The sequence below is a fragment of the Dermacentor silvarum genome, chromosome 5 (genome assembly GCF_013339745.2).
Source record: "Dermacentor silvarum isolate Dsil-2018 chromosome 5, BIME_Dsil_1.4, whole genome shotgun sequence".
Taxonomy (NCBI): domain Eukaryota; kingdom Metazoa; phylum Arthropoda; class Arachnida; order Ixodida; family Ixodidae; genus Dermacentor; species Dermacentor silvarum.
This window is the reverse complement of record NC_051158.1, coordinates 14262010-14286869: the sequence shown is the minus strand read 5'-3', so window position 1 is coordinate 14286869 and position 24860 is coordinate 14262010. Positions and strand designations below refer to the sequence as shown.

Genomic DNA, 24860 nt, shown 5'->3' with positions numbered 1-24860 from the left:
AAAGGACAATACGGAAAAATTGGTCCGGTTATCGATGCGTTGGCTAGTGGACGAGTTGCCTTCCACCACCTGCGGCCGACTGTTTTATCATCCACTTTCATATCTATCTATTCATCATTCACCATTTCTGAATAGACGGCCGAATCTTGTGGCGTGGCCACAAGATTCGCTCGGCCGTCTATTCTCGCCTAGGCCAAGCATTTCCCTTTTAGGCCTACCACGCTCTCAAATCGACGACCGAAGTCGAAAATAGCGGCGTTTTATCGATCAATCGTCGTCACTTACGTGAGATAAAAAAAAATAGCCTAAATCGCCACTCGTTCCGATACTAAATAGGTGCGACTGTAATGCCCACGCATTTCTTTCGCATTTACAGCTAAATCGATACTTAACTTTTTTACGAGGTTTCCTTTTTGAACGAGGTTCCTTCTTTACTTTTCGGCGATTTCTCGGGCAGAAGATGCGGATAACAACCCAGTGAACGACTGCCGTCAAAGCATTACGATTGACAAACGCAGTCAAAGACTGTGACCTCAACGCAAACACTGGTCGACGGGTGCTCATCCGAAACTCTGCACGCCTCCGAGGCGCTTTAGTTAATGGCACAACATATCAACTGTACGTCACGACTGCTTTATCGATTCTCGCACCTATGTCAATAACTAACTAATCAAGCATATTCAGAGTTTCAGAACATTGTGCCACACATGCCGCTTCCTCACATACTTGCGGTCGGCGTATGCGGCAGATTTGGTCGACCATTATTTCCATTAAAATTGGAAAAAAATATTTCTAACAACCTGCACAAAAAGAGTTCTCGTACTGGTGCCAAGGTACTAGCGAGATGTCGACCACCGCGACGAAACTGTCAAAGCAGCACCGGTGAAACGACGAGTGTCGTCAAGGCCCCGATGAACACGTGCGTGCACAGCCACAACTCAAATCACCACAGTTTCACCATGTCAAATGCAATGCAGCACATGTCATGTCACCAAAAACAAAGCATTGGTTACGTTGGTTATACACCGAAAGAAAACCTGGGAACAAATGTTGTAGATTAATAGAAATTTAGTTCATTGCTTTGGCGCGGAAACATCTTCCTAAGAAAGAGAAAACGACCACTCACCTTAAAAAAAGATTAAGGATAAACCAACGTATGATATTTCGATCACCCTACGATCATCTTGTTCACAATAACTAGAAACGTGCATACCGGAAAGATGGCGCAATAATCGTTTTTAGGTATCTGGTCCCATATTCACATCCTGCTTTGACTGGATGCACAGTTATTCTAGCAGTAAGCGCGTAGGTATGGATATTTCGAAGATAATACGTTGCTGCATCCCTGCCGACATGATATGACTCGCGGAAATATGAAAAAAAAAAAAAATCGGCGTGTAGGAAAGTCAACTATCACACGAAACAAAATAACGAAAACAGCAAAAATCTGGCATCGGGACTACACGAAAGGGCAGCCGCGATCGAACATCCACCACTGGCAGTCAAACGCGGCCTGAAACTCGGATCCGTTCATGGCAAGGTCGCACTTCTCCCGCGCGTCCGGGTCGCCGCAAAAGCGGCTGCAATAGCTGACGTAGAACGTCTGCGTGGCGGTCAGCTTCTCCAGCAGCTTCAGCCTGAGCGGCGAATCTTCCGAGACCCTCTTCATCGCCGCCAAAGCCACGTCGAGGGCGAACAGGTCGCCGATGGCTCTCGCTTCGTGCTCAGACCGGGCCCTGTCGAGTCGGCACTCGGCCGAACTGTTTTCGCGCTCCCACCACGTCAAACCCGTGCCCGCTCCATCGTAGTCGTGAAGCCTGCGAGAGATGAGCGGCAGGAATAAAGGGAAACCGAGGAGTATCGATATTTGTTAGCCACTACTATACGAAGCCAACACAAAATGAAGCCAAGGAAAGCAGAGGGGACTAACTGTTGCCGCGGTTGTTCAGTTAGCTAAGGCGTTACGCTGCTGAATACGAGGCCGCAGGATCGAATCCCGGGCGCGGCGATCGCATTTCGATGGAGGTGAAATGCAAAAACGCCCGTGCGCTTGCGTTGCAGTGCACGTTAAAGAACCCCAAGTTGTCAAAATTAATCCGGAGCCCTCCACTACGGCGTGCCTCATAATCAGAACTGGTTTTGGCACGTAAAACCCCAGAAAGATGAGAGACTAACTGTTCTCTAACTTCTAGCCGGTTGTAGCGAATTCGCGACGTACCAAATTCGATCTCCTAAATCCAAATAGGACGCTTCAAAGGAAACTTTAAGACCGGGGCCAACTTCTATTACTCTATTCAAATGCATATGTTCGCAGAAATTCTTTTCTGAGACAACCAGTGGACCTGTTTGTATGAAATGTGTTCCATTAGAGAGTGAAATTCTAGTGATTCTAGGAAGATAACCTATATTTAGGACCTGAATATTTTTACAAAAATTCACAATTTGTAAGTTAGAAAGCTGCATTTCAACATTATTTTACAGGTTGTTCTATTTCAAGTGAATTACGGCCACGTACTTACATCACAATATTAAGTGTGACAGAAGATTATGCTTGTTAGTCTTGGGGAAAATCAATAGTTCTTTTCCGATAATTCTATGAAAGTTAACCGGAGTATAACAACCCGCTGTTTACCGTTCTTGCAAATATACGTGCACTTTTAAAGCGTAAGCTTTCTTTGGCGAGCGCCCCAGCACTGTCACGCAAAACGTGTAACACTTTGCATCTGCATAAAAATGCGTAATTTGCAAAGTTAAGGCATTTAATCATTATGATAGTGTAAATGCAGATGATTGGTATTTTACATGGTAAGGAACAATTTAAAGCAAAAAATGAAATAAAAAATTCAGAGCCCTTCCACTACTGTGAAGATGGAAGCCAGCGAAGCTGGGACTATGATGGGTCTACTATAGTGAATATTGCTATAGTGAATATTGCTATAGTGAAGTTATATATTATCATTATTGATTATATTGAGCGTCTTTGGCATGTTCGTCAAAGAGCAAAGACACAGGCGTCTTGTTTTCGCCCGACGCGATGGCCAACTAATGCGTTTTCTGTGCCAAGTGCGACTTGGCACAGAAATCGTCATACACTAGCATATGAGCCATAGCGTTCATAGACTCGGCACACTACAAGGCATCGTCAGGATCCTGACATCAGGATCCTGGAAGATGTGGTTAAACGAGCAAACGTCCCATAGCGAGTCCAAAGGGCAACTGCTGATAACAGCACTAGTGCGATGTCTACGTCACGAGACAAAGGGGCACAAGGATTGGTGGGACGTACCGCCGCCGAGTATCGCGACACTTGTGAAAGAGGCAACGGTGGTGACGAGGGGTATAACAATGGGTCATCCATCATCGGTTTTGACACCTGTGCTAAGGCACTTTATACATAAACCGATATATATCCACCACTTAAAATTGTTCTACGCATCGTTTTGTCCGCGAACGCGATCCGCCAGAACCTTGCCATATACAGATTTGCTGTCAGAGAGAATACCCATAGAGATACATAGTGCTCCATAGAAAATGCACGGGTAACCTTATAGTAGGGGTGGGCCAACCGATATTTGGGCATGGCCAACTTAAATTTGGGTGTGGGTCAACTTAAAATTTGCAAGTGGACCAAGTAAGTTGAAATCTAGGGGTGGGCCAATGTTAAATTTTAACGTGGGCCTACTGGAATTTGGCGGTGGGCCAACTTGATATTACTAGGCATTTGGGCTGAGTCAACTTAAATTTGGGGATGGGCCAAGTTAAATTATGGGGCTGGGCCAAGTTAAATTCGGGTGGGTTATCCTAAATTTGGGGGTGGGCCAACTTAAAATTTGAGTATAGGCCTACTTGAAATGTTGGGGTGGCCCAATGTCCAATTAAACGCTGCTGAGAATCCGAGTTATGAACACCTCGCAGGCAAGCAAGCGTGTTGAGACGCTTGGCACATTTTCATTAGGCCTTACCGAGGCGCAGTCAGAACGCAGGCGAGAGCTTGTGTGGACAAGGAACGCGCGGTTGCCGAATTGAGCGTCATTTCCTTCTCTTGATCACTCTCTCTCTCTCTCTCTCTCTCTCTCGCTCTCATAACACAGGCTTGTGAGAGCGACAGCAAAGGTGACACACCATCGCGGCGATGCACTCTCCACTCACGCAAAGCCTCACGCGCTGCCGTGCCAGCTGGTTCACTTTCGACCGCTCTGCTTCGTCGAGGCGCGATCGTACCCAGCGTTCTGGCTCAATTGATACAATTGCATTGGAGGGGTTGGATGCGGCGAGAAAATCTGACAGTTGTCTGCTAAAGCCTAAGCACTCTTTGCCACCAGAAAGGCCACGGGTAGACGTGCATAAGCTAGGAAAGACAAGTCAGCAAAAATGCTCAATAACGAAGTCACAGACGAGCAAAATATTACGATTTAAAAGACAAATATAATTTCTGTAGCTTTTTATACTTGCAATACATATCTAGAGCGCCCGTATTCATGGAACTGGAGAGCGAGTATCTAGCGCTCTTGTTCGAGGAACGCCGCTGGAACGTCCATAACTCAGCTTCGAGAACGCAACAAGATAAAACGAAAATGCTTGCCGAATCACAAGTTGTATACAACGCTAGAAAATCACATTGAAGCTACAACCACGGTGATATCTGCGCGCATAATTTTCCGTATTATTCTCACTGTGCCCGGAAAAAAGTCGTCTCAATTGAACCTTCCGCGCCTGTCGATGCAGCTGACCAACTTGCGGGCGAACTGGAACCCGATGCCAGCGTACGTCATGGCCTGCGAACCCTGCCGGTGGTAGGACGGCGGAAACACGGCGGCCAGGCCAAGGACCATGTAGTTGAGCGAGTACACGTAGAGAATCTCCTCGGTGTACCACCTCAGGGACAGGGTCATGAGGGTCCCGTAGTGGTGTCTCACCAGCCATGCCCTCTGCGCCCGGCGATACTTCAACCAGGACTCGTAGAAGGTGCTCGGCTCCGCTGAAGGGTACGACGAGTACAGGGTGTCGAGCAGGTCCGGGTTCAGGAACGGTTGCGGGGGCCACAGAACCTGGAACGTGTGCGCTGTGATCTTGGCACCGGCCCTGTTCTTGGTGGCGTTCAAGACGCCCCGAGATGATCGCACGGTCTCGACGAGGGTGTGCGCGGTTGCGTTCAGCACTGCGGCCACCTTGGTGCGTTCCTGGGACGGAAACATGCGCGAGAACAGCGGCGCGACGGGGGCGATACCGAACGACTCGAGAACCACCGCGTTGCACAGGATTTGGACGGTCGGGTCGGTCGGGTCTGCAGTAGCGTCAGTGACGGACGGCGGGACATGGTCGAAAAGCCGGTTCTCGATCCAGGCGTACGAATAGGCGAACATCCAGCCCACAACGTCTAAGAGCCTGGCGGCCGGAATCTCTACAGCTAGCCTCGAGAGCCCGGCGAACAGCCGCCCGTTGAGCACCAGGAGCGTCGTGTCGAGGGTAATGTTCACACCGTAACCTTTCACCTCTGAGCTGCCCAGGTGCTCGACCAGGAGCGACGTCCAGTCCGAGGGCGACACACCCTCAAACACTGCGGACCCGGAGTCCCTCAGTGGCACGGAACGGTCGCCGATATCGTCTCCGCCACTCAGCGCAAATAGGATTGCCTCGCGCAGCGCCTTCTCGTCGCGTTTCAGTTGTTTCAACGAAGCGGCACCCTTGAAGGGGTCCTCAGTGTCGCTCATTGACAGGTACCGCGCCAGGGCGTGCGCGGTACTCTCGTACGCCGGATCGTCTAGGCCGCCGACCTGCTCCATTCGTAGCAGCGGCACGTGACCAGGCTCGCCCATTACGATTATGGGCCCCTCCACGTTGGCGCGCCGCTTCCAGGTAACGGACTCGAACGTCGAACCAGGGCGCAGCGTTCCACTTGACGGACAAGTCGAGAAGCACACTCAGGACGCGGATGAGTGTGATGTGGCCACGGAACGGAGTAGGCCACGTGAGGCCTCGTTGCCGCATAAAAAAGGGCAGTGAAGCTGGGGGACGCCTTGCAACTCTCCCGGTCAGGCAGAGCTCCAGGGCCGCCCGGGCCTTCGAGGCTGTGGCCGAGTTTCCCTTTCCCGAAAGCAGATTCAGCGGAACGATTTGGCGGGCGTAGACACGGGCCAGCCTGCACGTTCAATATCGTCCTTGTATTGGAACAAAAGATACTGCATTCAAGATGTTTTATTAAATGCAATTAGCATTCTTTGGTAAATTTATCCAACTTTGCGGTACGTATCTAACCTCATTCACCCAGTAACCCAGTGTCTACTAGATTGGGCCACTGAGTTTGCACTGGCTGCCGTCTTACTGAGCAGACAAGGGCCACTGGTTTTGTGCCCGCACAGACAACTTGTTGCTGGCCAGTACAGCAGCCAGTAGCAACTTGGGTCACTGGGAATGTTCCACGGGTGACGAATGTGTCCCGGGAAACGTGTCCCGGGAAACGTGTCACGGGAAACGTGTCACGGGAAACGTGTCACGGGAAACGTGCCGATACAGACAACTTCATCACTGCGTATTGGATATTGGTGCGTAACCAATCATGGCCATTCACCCCAGAATGGATGTACCCAGTGTATTGAAGTGATAACGCCGCCATCTATAACCCGCTTGCGCGTCCAGTGCGGCCGCTTGATGGGAATCCATTGCAACGAAGTTGCCGCGAGGATTCTAGGGATACCACGGAGTTTCAGCTGGAGTGCAGTTATAACAAGGTATACAGCGTTGTGGTATCATTTAGAATTATGGTGCGCAACGAGATTGCCACTTCGTCAGTATGCAGTGGCAATTTAGTGTGCCGCTATATATAATTTGCTGTTTAATGCATATCGCATTAGCATCGACAATCATCGTGGGATGGGTTCTGCCAGATGTTTTTTCTCGTAGTGAGTGCGCTTATTGTGCTCCCTGTCCCGTGTAAGCAAATTTTAAAGTTTCTTTTTCCCATAGACGGGTAGACCAATAAATTTTCTTCAGTTCTGCATTTATTTTGCTTTCGTAGCTTGATGAAACTGATGGTTCATCGACATCTCGTCTGGTCGGGAGGAGGTATGCATGTTGAACGAATAAAATAGCGAGAACGGGGAACCCGACGAAGAAGGATAGGTTAAAGACCTATAAGACGCTGGCTTCCGTACGCAAGCCGAAACACCTTAATTTTAACCTATCATTTTATTGCGATAGCAATTATTGGACCCTTCAGGTGGATTTCTGTCGTTGGCGTCGCCGTCGTCGTCGCCGCTACGGGGTTCCGTGGCGGCGACGATAAAATCGACGCCGCGCGCCATATGTGCGAGTGAAAGCGCGCGGGAAACGCGCCCTTTCACGGAGAGTGAATGCACGGCGGAGAGCAAACGCGACTTCCTCCGTCGCGCGAAAGGCCGTGGGGGTATGGGAGGGAGGGAGGGAGGGGAGCGACGCTGTGCTGCGGCACCAAATGCGTATCTTGCAACCGGGCGCAAGGGGAACTGGCGACGCAATCTCCCACGCGAAAGAAGGAAAGCGGGAAGGCAGCGCGGGAGGGATGGGGGGCGGCGACTTCGACTCTTCTAACAACTGCGTACTTTGCGCCGGTGCGCGCGAGAGCGCGCACCGTATCTTGAAAGCGATCACCAGACGGCTCTGACCTTTGTATGCGCTGTGGTTTCGTGCTCAGTTTCCGTTGAAGCCATACACCGCACGAACCTTCGCTCGCTGCGGCGGCCGCGCTTGTTCACGCCAGCGTTTTGACAGTGGTTGTCTGCGGTCATCGAGTTTGATCTATTCATGTTTGCTTGTGCGCGCTGACTACCATGCTTGTTATTCAGTTAGTAAGCGAATGTGTGCGAGTTTATGCAGCCGATAAAACTACTATCCCTACTCCGATAGCTCTCTACTAATTTGCTATCGCAATTGATGCTGAGACTTTCAGGCGAAACTGCGACATTTTTTTTCTCCTCGCGGATAAATGCACGTCTTTCGCTGTTTTGATAGATGTCTACAGTATTACGCGCCCTCAGAACTGTCATTGAAACGCGCAAGAGGACACTCACGTAAAGAATAGCCTTTTCCTGTGCTGTCACTATGTGCGTCAGATTCCTCCAGCACTAATGCTCAGTCCACAGCTTGAACCAAACCTGTGCCCCAAATTCTCTGTTCTCATTTATTAAATATATAGGACGTAAAGCATTCGAAACACGGGTGGTCAAAACTCACTCAAAAACACTGCGCTACGGTGCCTCTCATATTCCGTGTATTTCAAAAGGCGGCACTGAAAAAAAAAAAAAACACAGACTAAGAGGAGATGACAAGGACGAGCGCTGAAAAGGACGACAACAAACATGCAGATAAGGACGAGCGTGGCCTTCTCTCATCCGTGCTTCTCTTTCTTTTTTGCGCTACCGCCTTTTCAAGTATACACCAACACGCCCAATTCGCCACATTAATCAAGTGTGCTGTATTGTTTAGAGACGTATTAAACACAATCCAATCTATCGCCACTAGGCCATTACTAAATAAATCGCACCATCTAGTTTCCTTCTAAAATTACTAAAGCAAGCTCTGACACTGCTTTCGTTAAGCTAGTGTGGGAATAACGAGTAGGACTTGAATTTGTCTTATCTTCGTGCTAGTGGCTTCATACGTTCTAGCGGTTTTAGTTGCCGCGCTTTATGTCACTTTGTCTGCCTAAATTACGAGGCCATGCAATATTTCTAAACACAGGAGGCAATAATGCTGTGCGCACATGCAAAATTATTGAGAATTGTTAGTTACAACACAATATTCATTTGACATCAACAATTTGCAAAGTCAGCAGGCCGTTTGAAGCCACAACGACGAAGCCTAGCCAAGCCACCGATTCTATGCTGCCTGAAACACCATGCTTGCAGCTTTTATAAGATGCGTGGATGAATGCTATGAACGTCCCCTCTGAAACGGGGTAGTTGTTTGCGTCACCGAGCTCGTGTTCTTACAGCGCCAGAGTTCCCCCCAGTGAGTGTTGTAGGAAACGCTATGGATCACATAACTGACCTTCGTGCCGGGTCGATGCGCCGTAGAAGTCTGTCACCGGCTTCCCAAGCATAGTTACTCGCCACCCCGGCAGACGGCGCCGTCATCACGTGCACGTCATCGCTGGCGACGTCAGCGCTTCCGCCTCCGCAGACGTATGAGTGGAAGCTCAGGCAAGGGTTCGCCGACGCGTCGAGCGTGCGCAGAATACGGCGCGCATGCGTCACGCAGTCCTCCGTGGTGCACACAAAGGGCAGGGAGACGTACGGCGTGCGCAGCATTTGCTGCACCACAAACATGCACAAGGCACACAGCACGAGCAGGCAGGCGCAAGAGACGAGCACCAGGACACCCTTGGTGCAGTCGCCCTCGACGTCGTCCACAGAGGATGGGTCGATGGCGCTGCTCGGTGGGCGTACTGGACACTGCATCGAGACGCGCAGCAATAGGCACAAGGACCTGCACCTTCTGAGGCATCTTCGTCGACTGAAAGTGTTCCGCCAGCTTGGAAAGACATAGTAAAACAGAAGGCATCTCTATCGTTATCAATTAAGGGAGCGACAGGGAAACCCAATTATAGCTGAGCCAATTATTTTCTCTACACGGAACTTTCACACTGCTTCAGAGGAGTACTGTTGCTGCCGGACAGTCTTAAAGAGTATGAAAGTCTTTGAACTTAGAGCCGTTGTGGACCCAAGTACCGGACACTCACGCCTTTGGCTTTGCGTAGCACCAGCATCGGCGTGTTTACAATTTGTACTTTGTTACTTTCGCCTTGCTTCACATTACTGAATTTAGAGAGAGTACTGCGCCACCTAACACTGCGACGAAGTGTGCGTCGCACAGGCCAGCACAGGCTATTGCCAACGAAGGATATTCGCGACGCGACATCAAAAAGGGCACGAGGAGCACTTTTAGCTGGCACTTGCACAGAAAAAAATTGGCCATTATGGACGCCGTTCTTACTGTATTAGTTTTTATTATTTATTACAGTTAGCACGAGGTTGTAAACCAAGTCGTAGGCTCGGTTTTAGCGGTGAATTAAACTTTGTGCGTAAGTGTCAAATGACCCATTGAGCCATATGCAGCACCACTAACGCGAAACCTGGGAAGGTGCGAAGCATGCAGTGATGCACCGCTAATGGGCTCATACTGCCTTAAGCAATGGCTCATAACCCCGTAAACGCGGCCTCACCATTACGACGACAGAAGAGAAGTGAAATTGTACGCTGGAATGATGAGCGGCAACGCAGACAGCTGTGGCAGACGACGAACCCGCGAGCGCTCGGCACGCGGCATGCTTGGCACGCGAGGCTCGTGCCGAGCGCGTGCCGCTTGCTTACCCTGACGGCGACGACAAGAAACGCCGACAGGCCAAGCTCATAAGGTGCGTCGCACCTAATATAAAAAAGTTGTCGCAGCTTCACCTGAAAGGCGAAGCATGAATTGCGATAGCAAACTTGTAGAGAGCTATACGGAGTAATGATATTAGCTTTATCAGCTGTATAAACTTGGACATGCAGCAGCATCGGCAACACGCAGAACTGTTGTCGACGCCATCGGCGTTTTGCCCGCGTTCGCTCAAAACGCGTGCGGCGTTGGTGACTGTTGCCGGAGCCTCTGATATAAATAGGCACTTGGTTACAGTGTACTAGAAGGGGCCTCCCTTCCCTCCGATGGGACGCTAGGGGGCGCGATGTAGAGAAGTCGCCTTCACATCGAGCTCCGACGTAAACGTCCATATCTTCGGACGTTTGAGTCCTACAGGGAAAATTCAAGAACGAGAAGAACCGCGAACACCAGGGGATCACGGAACTACCACCATCAGCACGGTAGGACCACTTCTCTGATCTATGGAAGAGTTTTAATTTTCGAGGCGGCAACGCCGCCAGCTAAGCCTAGCGTCGAGGGAACGCAACGGCGTAGTAGCTCGCATAGCTGCTGCGCCAGCCCAAGCATGATGCAGCCACGGACAGCGGCTGCAGAGTCGGCGGAGACGCCGGCAGAAGAGAGAAACGCCGAGGCAACGCAACGGCATAGCAGCTCGCACAGCTGCTGCGCCGGCCCAAGCAAGACGCAGCCACGGATAGCGGTTGCAGCGTCGGCGGAGACGCCGACAGGAGAGCGAAGAAACGGAGTCGCAACAACTGTGGCAACTGCAGGAAGGGACGTACAGCCAACGTCCTCGGATGGAAATCATGCAGAAAGAAGACCTCCCCACGTAGAAGAGGAGGAAGGAGAAAAGATGGACGTCGGCGCTTTCGCCGATAAAGAAGAAACCCAAGAGTGCTGGGGCCGCTCCATAGGCGGCAGATACGTCCCGGAGGAGAAGGGGGAAGAAGTATTAGCAAGAAGAAGGGAACGAATTAACACCTAAACCTGAAGAAAAACAAGGCCATGGCAGAGAGGGCGGTAGACAAGCTTGAAGTTCGCCTGTCAATGGGCACAGAGAAGATTATCCTCCGACCAGCAGGAGGAATCGACAGCATAAAGAAGAAGCTGGGGGTTTTCGCCGGAAACGCCATCCTGGAGGCGGCAGGGCTACCTCCCATGGCAGAAGAGGACATTGTCTTCAACAAAAACAACCAAACGATCCTAATATCAACCCCGAACAAGGAAAGGGCAGAGACATTCGCCAAAATCAAGAACATTCGTGCCGGAGAAGAAGATATCGAAATGACTGCCCACCCAGCGATGCCTGAGGGGGGCAAAGGCGTCATCTACGGGATTAACCTAGAGCTGACAGAAGAACAAATACACAAGGCCTTGGACAACCCACGGAATCCAACGTATACGGCAGTAAGAAGACTAGGAAGGTCATCCGAATCGGTCATCATTAACTTCAAAGATCTGGAAGTACCGAAGACCGTAAAATTTTTCAGTCAATGGATTCCATGTCACCTATATAAGAAAAAGTACGACGTGTGCTACGCATGCGGCAAGATTGGACACAGACAAGACGTCTGCCCAGATCCAAGAAGTACCCGCTGCAGAGACTGCGGGCTAAGAAATCCGCCGGAGGAGCACGCCTGCGAGCCGAAGTGTCTCCTCTGTGGGAAGAAGCATCAGTTAGGGGACCCGACATGCAGGGAACTCTACAGGAAGCCCCACTTGGTTAAACAACGCGACGCGGCCCGGGCCGAGGCCAGGGCCGAACAAGAAAAGGGAGGGGCGACCGCGGGCAGAAGCAGGCCGACATCGAAGGTCACGCTACCACCTGCGGCCAAAAAGCAACGATCCGAGTCCAGGGACAGAAGTGCATCCAGGCCGCCACCCAGGGACAACCAGACCCACTGGCCAGGCCTCCAGAAACCAGGGGACAAGCGCACCCACTCTGGTATGCCTGTCAGCTTCGCAAGCGCGATCTCCCAAGGTAGGACACCAGAATTAGAGGCACAGGCCAACTTATTTAAGAAAGAGATAGAAAAGAGAGACGAGGAAAACAGCCAACTAAGAGAAATAATCAAAACCCTTACGGAAACAGTAAACCAACTTAAAGAGCAAGTTGGGCAGCTAACGAACCCAACAGTGCGAGCTACGCAGGCGGAGCCAACAAGGCCGCTTACCCCAGTCCAGAAAAAACATCGTGGAAGAACACGGGTGAAAACCTCGGCAGCGATAACTTTATAATCGAAATACAAATCGATAGGAAACTAGGGGTGCCCGTACATAAGCCAAAGCAGGCCACCGCAAGTGACTGGGATAAATTCAGGGATATCAGATCAACAGCAGACTTAGGCGAAATCGGAGACATAACAGAGTGGACCTCAACCGTCGTCTCACACGTGAAACAGGCCACCAAAACGGTAGAGGGCGAGGACCTCCCATTCAGATTAGACAACAAGCTTAGAAATATGTGGAACCGAAAAACAACCCTCGAGAATAAGCTAAACTAAAACGCCAGAAATGGAACCGGAACCTAAGGAAGAAAATAGCCGAGCACAATAAAGAAATAGAGAGTTACGCCTTCAAACTAGAAGAGAAAAGGTGGGATCAAAAGTGCGACGAGCTAGAAAAGAGTATGAGCCGTCCCAACACGTGGCAGATGCTGCGCCACCTCATAGACCCCACCAACACCAAAACCCACGCCAACATAGAGCAAATCAAGGCAAGATACAAATTTGACGGAACCGATGAACAGCTCATCGACCGACTTAAAGAAATCTACAAGGCCCCGCATGCCCGGCAGCGGATAAAGAATATCAGGGAGCGGAGAATCCGCTACTGGACGAATCAATTCTAGTAGCAGAGGTCAGAGCCGCGCTCTTTGACATCAAAAAGAACACAGCCCCTGGCCCAGACAAGATTACCTACGGTATGCTAAGGAACTTAGACGACGACTCTATAGTTCACCTTACAGCTTATCTGAACAAAGTGTGGGAATCTGGGGAAGTCCCTAAATATTGGAAACATGCCAACATCATTTTAATCCATAAGAAGGGCAAAATCCCGGGTATAGAAAATCTCAGGCCTATTTCACTGACCTCGTGTCTAGGCAAATTAATGGAGAAAGTAATTCAGAAGCGACTAAGTCGATTCGCGGAAGAAAACAGCATCTGGCCCCACGAGATGGTAGGTTTCAGACCGCACCTTAGCGCTCAAGATATCATGCTAAGGCTGCAACATATTATAGACAAACGAAATACCAAAGATACGAGAGCAATACTGGGCATAGACTTAACCAAAGCGTTTGATAATGTCAGCCACTCTGCCATCCTCGACGGCCTGTCAGATGTTAACGTAGGGAAGAGGACCTTCGACTACATAAAATCTTTTCTCAAAGACATAACAGCGACCCTGCACATGCAGAGCCTCAGCTCAGAAGAGATTAAATTAGGAAACAGGGGCACCCCGCAAGGAGCCATCCTATCCCCCTTCCTATTTAATTATGAAAGACCTCCCGCGAAAGTTAGGAAAGATCGAAGGACTAAAGACGAGTGTGTACGCAGACGACGTCAACGTTTGGCTCAATGAGGGCAGCGATGCGTCTATCGAAGAAAGGCTCCAGCGGGCAGCCGACATCATAGACTTCCATGCCAAAAGTAAAGGACTGAGCTGCTCCCCGACGAAGTCAGAACTACTACTAATCAGGCCCAGGACGAGGACAGACAACGCATCTCCTCCCAGAATCTCGATAGACTTAGACGGGAAAGAAATTCCGCAAGTAGATGAGATCCGAATTCTGGGCATGCTCATAAGCAAAACAGGAAGCAACCACACAACTATAGCTAAACTAGACGTGCACGCAAACCAAGTGGTAAGCATCGTTAGAAGAATCTCGGCCAGAGGCAGAGGGCTAAAGGAGAAGAACAAGTTAAGACTGGTCCAGGCCTTCATCTTGAGTCGGATCTGCTACTCAACCCCATTTCTTAACATCAAAAAAGCAGAAAGAAACAAGTTAGACGTAATAATAAGGAAATGCACGAAACGTGCACTGGGACTACCAATCTCGACCTCAACTGAGGCACTAGAGGGAATGGGGGTGCATAACACATGGCAGGAGTTAGCGGAAGCGACGAGAATGGCACAACTCGAACGCCTGAGTCTAAGCGAGACAGGACAGCAGATACTAAACTGGGTAGGACGACAAGCGAACAGAGGAACTAAATACCAGACGTGCCACATTGAGTCCAAAATTAGGAAAGCTCTCACGGTCGCACCGATACCTAAGAACATGCACCCACAACACGATCAGGAAAGACGCCAGCACAGAGCCAAACACTTGACAACAAAGCTAAGCAGAACGCCACCCGAGATGGTTGCCTTCACAGACGCCGCCCTTGGAGGAGACGGAAGCTCCGTCTCAGTGGTAGTCGACGGGTCTGGAGTAGAACAGGGCGCGATATATACAAGCGGAGTAGACGCCACGGCAGCGGAGGAAGCAGCGATCGCTCTGGCGTGCGTTAGCACGGACGCGAGGGTGATCGTTAGCGACAGTAAATCGGCAGTAAGAAATTTCTGCAGAGGCAAAATATCAGACTACGCGTACAGCATAATATCGAAAGCTTACATAGACAGAGGGATCATCATAACCTGGGCCCCCGCTCACTGCAACATAACAGGAAACGAAGCCGCCAACGCCCTCGCCCGAGCGCTCATTATCCGGGGGGGACGGCGGCCTCAACCTAACTTTAAGGTCGAGATGCTCGTGACCTACCACGAGATCACAGAGCACTACAGATTAGGACGCCGGAAATATCCACTCCCGGATAGGTCCCTCACGTCCGCACAGGCGGTCACCTGGCGCCGCCTGCAAGCCAAGAACCACATGTCTCCCAGATGGAGATACCTCCCGCAAACGGGAAATCCGGAGGACCAATTCTGCAGATTCTGCGATAAGATAGGAACTTTAAGGCATATCCTATGGGAGTGCAGCTACTCCCCGGGATATAATTTATTCACGGATGAACAAGCATGGGAGACCGCGCTTCATAGCGAAGACCTGGCGGCACAGGCCAACATTGTCCGTCTGGCAGCTGAAGCGGCAAGCCGCTTCGTCTACTAACCCCTGCCCCTTGGGGTGACATCGGGCTCCCTGGACGCCTAATGATGATAAGTGGTTCTTGAGGGAAAGGGAAAGGTTGGCGCTATCTTCTGGACGCCTACGAGCGGTACCGGAGCTCCGGTGTCACCCCTTACGAACAATAAAAGTTTACTCACTGCCTTCCCTCGCCCTCCCCCACGGCCTCTAGCGCGTCGGAAGAAGGCTGCGTTTGCTCTACATATATGGTGATTGTAAAGGAGAAAAGAGACGCCTACTTCTGCAGCCCTTAAACGAGCACGGCGCAGAACGCGCGTTTGTTCTCCGCCGTGCGTTCACTCCCCGTGAAAGACGCGCCCCTCGCGCCCTTTCAGTCGCACATACAGCGTTCGGCGCGCGGCGACGATTTCATCTCCAAATGACGTCATACGGAACCTCACGGCGACGGCGACGCCGACGGCAGAAATCTGCTTTTGAGTGTCCATATAATTGCTATCGCTCCGGAGGGAATCATCGGATCTCCCGCTTAAGGGGACGCTAGCACAAACGCGTTAGAAACGTGCAGTACTCTCTAGTAAGGGGGAGCGGCCACAGCGTCTTTACACATGCCGGAACGTGCACCGCGTAAAAACGACCACCCCTTCCACTCCGTGAAGATAGTCGAACAGCGAAGCTGTGCATTCGCGGCCTCTTGGCTGGCGTGAACGGCGCTACTTGCGGGGATGGGTCGCATCGGCGTCCACGGGCGACGGCGTTCCAAGCGCGTTGCGGGGGATGGCACGCGTCGGCGTCCACGGGCGACGGCGTGCCTAGCGCGTTCCTCACGACATGAGCAAGCTCTCGCTGGCGCTCACGTCGTGCGGCTTCTTCCTCGGGAGTATAAGCAGTCTTGGCCATTCTCGAAGAACGAATGCGGAGCAAGAACTGACTTCTTTTGTTCATACCCCACCGAGCCTATCACCTACTTTTCGCAAACGCTCATTGGCTGGCTGACTCGCTCGGCCCTTTCTAGGCGCGGCGCAGCTGCATGTCTCTCTCTCGCCCTTCTCGATCCCAGGTCACGTGACCAACGTGACGCCAAGCAGCACGACGGCACAGGGTCGACCAAGTACAGCTCCACTGTTATACATTTCTACGATGCCTAAGCTTCGCCTTTAAGAGTGAAACGCGATGACATCCAAATATCCTTCTCTGCGCCTCACGCTTCCCAGCAAATGCAGCTTACGGAACCATAATTTTGTAGCGTGAGCTCAACTGGCCGAGGTTGAGCAGTGTCGCGTGGCTCCTGGAGAGGCATGCTGCGCATGCGCGAGGAGCAGTGACGTCACACGGCGCACAGCCGGCGCGCCAGGCGTTTGCGCTGGGCCTTTGATCGTTTGCGCTGGACGTTTGCCAGTGTGGTATAGCCATGGAGAAGGAGAGAGAAATTGCTGCTCAGCGGCGAAGAAGAGCGGAGAAGCTTAACTCATCGGATCCCGAAGTAGTTGCCTGGCAATTAGCGGTTGAGCATAGGAATAACGAACAGAAGAAGGCTAAACGTGCTGCGGAGACACCGGAGCAAAGGGAGGAACGTCTAGCAAAGCGGCGTCGCCAGGAGGCTGAGCGACGTGCCCGACCATCTCGGCAGCAGCAACAACAAGACGCCGTCGATGACGTCAAGGCTCGCCGATTTACCGACTATGCGGTGAAACTTACCGAAAGCGCCAGTGCGACTTGGACCTTCGAGACGGACTTCGTAAACAATCCCTTTGGATATGTGTGCGACGTGTGTGAAAGGCTGTGGCCTATGATAGACTTGACGCCGGTAAGTAGGGTCATGCGTGAAACGTCGATTTTAGCGGCGCCGCCTGAGTGGGGTGAAACCATGGCGTGGGTTTGTACAACGTGCAAGACCTTTATCGTTAAGCAGAAGATTCCACTCTTTAGCGTTACCAATGGGTATCGTTACCCGCCCATGCCACCAGGTCTGCCGGTTCTGAACGATGTGGCCGACTTAGCTCACGCTACGTATATCCTGGCATAGCCGATCTAAGCCACTGCTAATTTTTGCCGGGAAACGCTGGCGGCGAACGCTATGCACGAAGGCGAGCTTTCTGGTAAAAACGCGGCAGCTTGCGTGGGCCGGTCTTCTGTTCTTGTTTCGCATTTTTAATATTTCAGTCTGGGAAGATTTCACGTAAAAGGCATGCGCTGTCGGCGTTTTGTTTCATGACAGTTGCTTGTGGGCTGCCATTGTCAAAGTTCCGAGAAATAGCTTTGTAAAGAATGTAACACAAGGTATGAGCACCTTTAGTGAATAAAGAACGTTAGTATCGTGTAGTATATTTCTCTCTCACGGGACGCCCACGCCGCCTACACCAGAATTTCTGCAGCACAGGGCCCTCAACGCTATCGCGTTAATATCGTGTTAGAATATTGCAAACAATTTCGGAGCAAATAAAAAATTACGGGGGATGGTGACAACTTTCTAAGAATGTGAAGGCGAAAGCCTAGTTGGATCTTCTGTTGATCTGCTGTCGAACTTTCAGATGAACGCTCTGCTGATCTGCTGTCGAACTTACTGTTGAACACCAATTCTGCATTCGCAGAACGCCAGCGTCGCATTAGGGCCGCTGCCGCCGCTTCACCCATAGCCGCTTGATCCCGACGGCGGTTATGACGAGCGGCATTTGGAGCTTCTCTAGCCTCGGTCTTCCCTGCCCAAAGCTGGGACCTGTTGCGTCGTCACCCATAGCGATGTGGAGGGAAGCTCTGAGCCCACGCGGCGATGTATAAAAGGCGCGCGAGCACGCTGCCAGCGTACTGCCGCTGTTTCCCGAACGTTCTACAGGTGCTGATGCTGACATTTTCCTCCTCTCCAGCGACGTAATTGCCCTTCTCCTCAAAGCCCTCCCGCGCCTCCGCTAACATTTTCCTCCTCCCCAACGCCGCTGTTTTCCTTTTACGCTCATACTGCGCCGCTGTTGCCCTTTCCCTCAACTCTTCGACTGCGCTCCATCGCCCTTTCTCAGATCCCTCCTCCGGCGCTGCTGTTCCTCTTTCTGGATGCGCTCCGGTTTTTTTTTTTTTTTTTTTTTTTTTTTTTTTAATCTCACCTTGAAACAGATCTAAGGCTTTCGCCTTAAAATTAGAAACGAGCGTCACACAACAAAACTCAAATGCCGCCACAATAGCCGCGAGACACAGTAATAATGCCGCGGTATTTCAACGAGAACGCCAGGGGCGTAGCCATGATGCTCTCTGGGCTGTGTTGCGTGAACCCCTGTGCCAAAGCATTTCAGTATCTGCCGCGAGTGCATTTGTACTACCGCGCCACAGTCGAGAGAGGACGTTCTCGCTCGTCGCCTACTAAGGCAATCTGCGCACGCTCTTGGAGAAGACGGAATGGACAGAACGGTAGCCACGCGCGGGTGCCGCGTTCCCGTATTGCAACGAAGTTAAATGCGTATGCTGCAAGAAATGACTCGAGTTGCATACTATATCTGGAGAAAAATGTGCACTGAGCGAACGGCTGTGCATGGATTAAAATCTCTTGCGAACCGAACATGCTGGGCCTATTCCATACGGACTCAGAGGTCACGTGATGTGCCGGCTTTTTGAGGTATTCGAGAGAGAGAGAGAGAGAGAGAGAGAGAAATGCGAAGGGAACGGTTTCAAGCAGAGTTAGCTTGCGAAGGTCCGGTGGTGTGACGCCACACTCCATTCTAGATTACTTACTTCCGTCAGGTATATAACAGTATAGATCCTGTTATTTTTGAAACACACAAGCACCGAAAGACTTCCCGTTTCACCTTATTGAATAGCAAGCTAATTTAGCGGGTATATGTAGGACCCTCTACGGAACACCGATTTCGCTTCGCAGCTGAACACAATTTGCTATTAAAAGCTTACTCCGAATCGCACAAGAAAGCTACGTGTGTGATCTCAGTAACATAAATATGTCAGCTCAATTCATGTGGCGTGTTTCTACTTGAACACATTCCAAATACTTTATTTTTCTTAGCGAAATTGGATGCCAGTACAGTGTACTAGAATTTTAGTACACTGTAGATGCCAGCAACGCGCGCGATCAGAAGTTTTGTGACATCACAAGTACAGTGCTGCCACAGTGCGGATAAAAGGGTCTACAACCAAAGCATATCGAACCTGCATTCAGTTATCCTGAATTCAGATTTATTTCATCGATGTAATAATGTGTATAAAGGAAAAGGGTTATCGAAGTTATGTTTCAATAGAGTTGACAAACTGACGTATCAGCCGTGTCGTATAGCATTTGTTTCGATAAACGTCTGGAAAAAGTGGTCGAACGGTGGATCGATTTACATCTTTCAGGCTGACACGCGATCCTCGGCGCTGTGGCTGTGCCGGATGACGAATGCACGAAGCACGCCTCCGGGGCGACTTGTCCCGGCTGAGCCCTGCGTCGACGTCATCGAAGTAAGACCAATGCAGTTGGTCCACTGCCAGGCTCAGAGCACCACCTGCGACATTAAGGACACCTTTAGATTGCTCCTTGACGGGCTTGTTGGCTCCTACCCAATGGCGAACTTAAAAGCGGCTTTGCAAATTGACAAGTCCGAATCTACTCGTAGAAAGCCAAATGGTAACTCCGATCGGAGTCTAATTAGCACAGTCCACAGCTCGACGGAATCCAGCCTGGTCGGGTAAAATCGCTGTATTGAATTAATCATGTGCCTGACCCTATAGTCGAAGCGACATTTCGGTTGGAACTATGGTCAGTGATTTGTTTCACTAATAACGATTTTAAACATTGACATGTAACAGACGTCGGGGACAGAGCGATTCCATGCTGACCAGCATGCGCACTACGATAGCTGAGCCTCAGCGCCTGAGTGTACCAGTGCCAGATAATCGCCGATGACAAACATCAGACGGTTCCTGCGGCTTATTAGGCCAAGTGCTGACCTCACGTTGGGAATGACTCACCCGGAAGAGTGTCCGGAAGAGGGCACTCGTCAAAGTATTGTTCAGTGTCCAGGTGCACCGACGGGGGTCGCTCCTGCTCGACCACCGCAGGCTGGCGCACCTTGAGCACGGGTCGGTACACCTGCACTCGCTTTTCCTCGGCGACGTCGTCGGACGACAGGCCACCCTCTGCGACACGATGGCCGGACTCCTCCCTACCGGTCGGGGCCAACTTGCCAGCGAAGGACGAGGGCTCTTGGCCTGCAGACGATCAAGTGCTCAGAAAACCCGGCGTTCGGTGAATAAGAATAGGCGCATGCATAAAGTACAGGATGGCACAACATATTACGGTATCTGGGAGCCCCTCCCAAACTTCATTCTTGCGCCCTTTCACGAAGCAAGCACCTTCTTTCGATTTATAGAACTGCGCATGCGCGCCCTTTCATGCTTGCGTGACTGCAGCTACGCCCATTTCTTGCCGGCGTGCTGTCGGCATTTTCTGGCTTTGTCTCGCCTATTGGAGATATCTTTACGGACAGTTGCATCACCAAGAAGCGGAGTTTTTTGGTACTCACCGGGAGGATGTTGATGAGACAGCGACTCCGACAGGGACGATCGGTGCCACGGCGAGATGAACTCGACGATGGGCCGCAGGTCGAGGGACACGCGCCTGCTCCTGCGCGGGGGCTCTCGCTCCAACATGGGGCTGACGGGCAGCTGGCTCGGGTGCAGCGGAAGCGCTCGGCCCTTCAGCACGCTCGCCACCAGCTACAGCCACCGAGGGATACGTAAACTGAGGCCAGAGTCTAATCTCCCGGCCGTCATTTCTGAAACGAATTTCTCGCGGCACTCGCCGCCTATTGGCGCTCGGAAGTCACGTGACAAACTGCCTCGAAAATACTGCCTGCAGGTCTTCCCTTACCTAACCTAGATAGCACGTTTAGCGCCAGCGGACAAGAACAGAAAGGGAGAAAACGCCACAATGCACTGCATTGTTTTGTCCTCTCCCTTTTTGTCCTTGTCCGCTGGCGCTAAACATGCTATCCAAGTCAATTTACCGAAATGAAATAACGCTCGTGCACTTAGATTTAGGTGCACGTAAAATAACCCCCGAGATCAAAATAATTCCAGTGTCCACGACTACAACATGCCTCAATCAGATCGCGGTTATCGCACGTAAACTCCAGATTTTTTTTTTTTTTTTTTTTAGCTCGCATATTCGCTTTGTGACAATGCATTGCAGACAGCGTCAATGTCTGCAGTGACTGTAGTCAATGTCTGAAGTCAATGTCTGCAGTGACCCCCTGCAGCCTTTTGTTCGAAAAAAACTAAAATTATCTACCGTCGCAAAGCTTACACGCCTTGGCATTTAAGCATACCACATAATGAAGAACGAGCGCGTCCGCCCTAGTAAGCCTTCAGCTGCCCTCCGAAAAAAGAAGTTACGTATCTCGACTGCCGATAACGAGATTCATGCTTCGCGCGCCGTGACAACGTTTTCGCTTTCCTTATTTTGCTGTGTTATGCTTTCAGCGATTTTTTTTTTTTTTCCTTTTCAGCTCACAGCACGCATGCATGATTTTCTGTGTTATATAACATCTGTTTTCCAAAATAAACTTTAGTTCACAGTCAGCGCTTCTTTTCATCATCTTCCACTGTCGCTGGCGCTGTTCACTTTCCCGTAAAAACCGCTTTTGGAGTTCGCCTTCACCGCGCGACCCCCTGGAGCCCCCTGCCGTTCGCCTTTCCCTCATGACGTATCCGTGACGGCTGGAACCGGTTTCGTCGTTGATACGCAGCTTCGACGAGAGATGACGCTAGTGCTGCGTAGCGCGTGCCAAACGTTACTTTATCATTTACGTGATTCTTTATTTCCGGTCTCTCAAGAAAGCCCCGCGAAATATGAAAGGAACTACGTCACCGCGCGCTAAACCGTCTGGTTCGCAGCACTCTCAAGCGAGTTTCCAAAGAACCAAGCACGCATGCGCGTCGTAAAAGCAGCCAATGAAATGAGCGTCTCTCGATCCACGCTTTCAGTGCCAGCCTAAAATTACAGAAATTCATAAAATCTAGCATTCCTTGGCTCAGCTTCTGGTTTTCTTTCCTTGTGTTCAGCGTAGTTTTTGCTTTTCTTTCCCTGTTGGCCCCCCGCAAATTTCGAATTTGTCCGCCCCCAAACTTAGGTTGACCCACCCCCAAATTAAAAGTTGGCCCACCCCCAAATTCAGGTTCGCACAGCCTCATACCACCCCCAAATTTAGAGTGACCGACTCCCAAATTCCTGTTGGCCCACCCCAACCTCATGTATGTACCATGTGTATTCCTATGGGAAAGGTGTCGCGCTTTTTGCGTTACAGACACGATTCCGCCCGATTTTGCAACCAAAATTGCTGAGGTAATCGCCAAAGAATGCTACGCATTAATATTTTTGGAACATACCGCATTTCCGTGTTTACAAGTACAGCGCTGATACGACCGCCTAAATACCGGAGCCGATTGTTCATTCTACAACGAACAGGTTTCCTTCTTTGGAAACGCGATTGAAACGGTGGTTGAGTCGCATCGAAAATGAACTATACAGCGTACGCGACATAAGCACAGTCTGATAATGACAAGTAGACCCCTCTCGCCCGCAACGTTCAAAAATGTTTCAGCACAGCAGGCGCGTCTTGAGCCAGACACGATAACATGGCGACATTGATTCATCTATAAAAACGCACCAACAAGGCGAAGTCTCTATTCCCTGCATGATGTCACTGATACGGTAACAGCCCCGAAATGCTGCTACACCCGGGTCCTAATACCCTTGTCACACGGCACGTGTAATGTCATTCTCAGCGAATGAGATCAAGTGTTAATGTCATTTATGTTGCTTCTACACGGGCATAGTGAATGACATTCCCAGCTAATCGCATTCGCCCATTGAATGAGTTTCCCGAACTCATTCACGCGCGACTTGTGTAATCTCGACGACAGGGGCTTGGCAAAAAATTACAAAATCGATAAGTTAAAACGAAGTGTAATATATTTTCAAATAACAATCCAATGTTTACCATTGTATTGCTAACAATATTGTGAAAATATGTAAACAAGAAGCACGATTTGTAAGGTCTCGTTATCATAGCAGCCTGCCGATAAACATTGCCATCAATTGCGAATGCCATTTTGTTTACCCGTGTAGACTGGGAACGCAAGACCACAATGACATTCGGTATGAATGTCATTTACTGCAAACGACATTACATGTGCTGTGTGACAGGGGTATAACTCGCAAAGTTTTCCGAATCCTACTGTCTCCTATTCGCCAGTCATCTTCGCTAGCATCCACCGAGATTTTATACATGGAAAGATGCGAACGAGAGGCTATAAATTTACAAGCGGTTACGCGGCAGTGGCCAGACGGCAACAGCTCACGCTATAGGCACCGGGCGGCCGTTGTAAGGCGCCAGCGGCGCGCTGGCGATATGCTGGGGAACAGCGCCGCGAGCGGCAGCTGTCGGAGCACTGGCATGTGAAGCAGACGACGGGACGAAGGTGCTCGGTGCTTCCAGTGATTTGGCACTGCGGGTTTTAGGGGCTGACGCACCGGGAAACGCATTTGCGTGTGTCTGCTTTTGAGAAAGGTCGTCACTTGTACGAGGCAGATCACATTCGTGGCATCAAGTGGTATATAAAGCAGAAAACGAGCGCAAATTGTGATGCAAATGCACCACGCGAACGGAGCTCCGCGGCAAGCTAAGACGTGGAACTCCAGCAGTTATATTGCAGATGTTATTTTGCTGTGCGCGTTAACATTCTCGCGTAGTTAATCTTGTAAATAGGCGAAGAACACAAAAATTATGGACAGAAAAAAAAGGTGACATACGTCTTCCTTATTCTGTTTCTTGAGCTGCTTCGCCGATCGCACATGTGTCAGTAAGTTCCCGTTCTCTGTCCGTTGTAGTTCTTTTATCTTTGCAACGATTCCAAATTCTTAATTGCTTATAAACTAGCCCAATCTTCAGTCACGGCTCATTTTATATAGCTTAGCGCGACGGGAGCCGCCGGTTGCGGTGAGTGTGAACACGCCACTGCGTTGGCGTTCGCCGGTCATGTGCCGGACGCAACCAGAGTTGGCAATTGCTAGAAAGGAAAATGTACATTAAAGGAAGACTGATGCACTGATAAGACGGCAAAATGACTACAAATCTGAGTGTTCGACTTCGGTGCCCACACTCCGGAGCCGTTACACTGCGGAGGCGAAGACAGGCAAGTGGGACACGAAGCTCTCGCGTATGAACAGCTCTTTCATTAACGTTAGAACAACTAGACCATAGCAAATCAGGGTCGAAAATGTACAGTGCCCAACGATTGTAGCGCTGGCAGCGCGCGGCTGCCGCCGCTTTTTTTTTTTTTTTTTTTTTTTCGCGGCCCAGGGTGTGGCGCCGTGGGACCAAATGCAGTCATAATG

At 50.6% G+C, this 24860-nt stretch overlaps 1 protein-coding gene across 4 annotated transcripts in view; it reads right to left on the bottom strand.

Annotated features, from left to right (window-relative positions):
* Positions 1–809: 809 nt before the first annotated feature.
* The window catches only part of LOC119452300 (uncharacterized), a 40486-nt gene continuing 16435 nt past the window's right edge, over positions 810–24860 (bottom strand). Inside the window, exons 5-9 of one of the 4 annotated variants that reach the window (XM_037714712.2) lie at positions 20986–21178; positions 20432–20671; positions 19808–19965; positions 9025–9428; positions 810–1817 (exon numbers count right to left, since the gene is read on the bottom strand). In XM_037714712.2, the coding sequence (XP_037570640.2) occupies positions 1460–1817; positions 9025–9428; positions 19808–19965; positions 20432–20671; positions 20986–21178 (1353 nt within the window). In that variant the 3' untranslated portion in view covers positions 810–1459. The remainder of the gene's footprint in view (positions 1818–9024; positions 9429–19807; positions 19966–20431; positions 20672–20985; positions 21179–24860) is intronic. The other 3 variants (XM_049667378.1, XM_049667379.1, XM_037714533.2) reach the window with 3 other exon arrangements.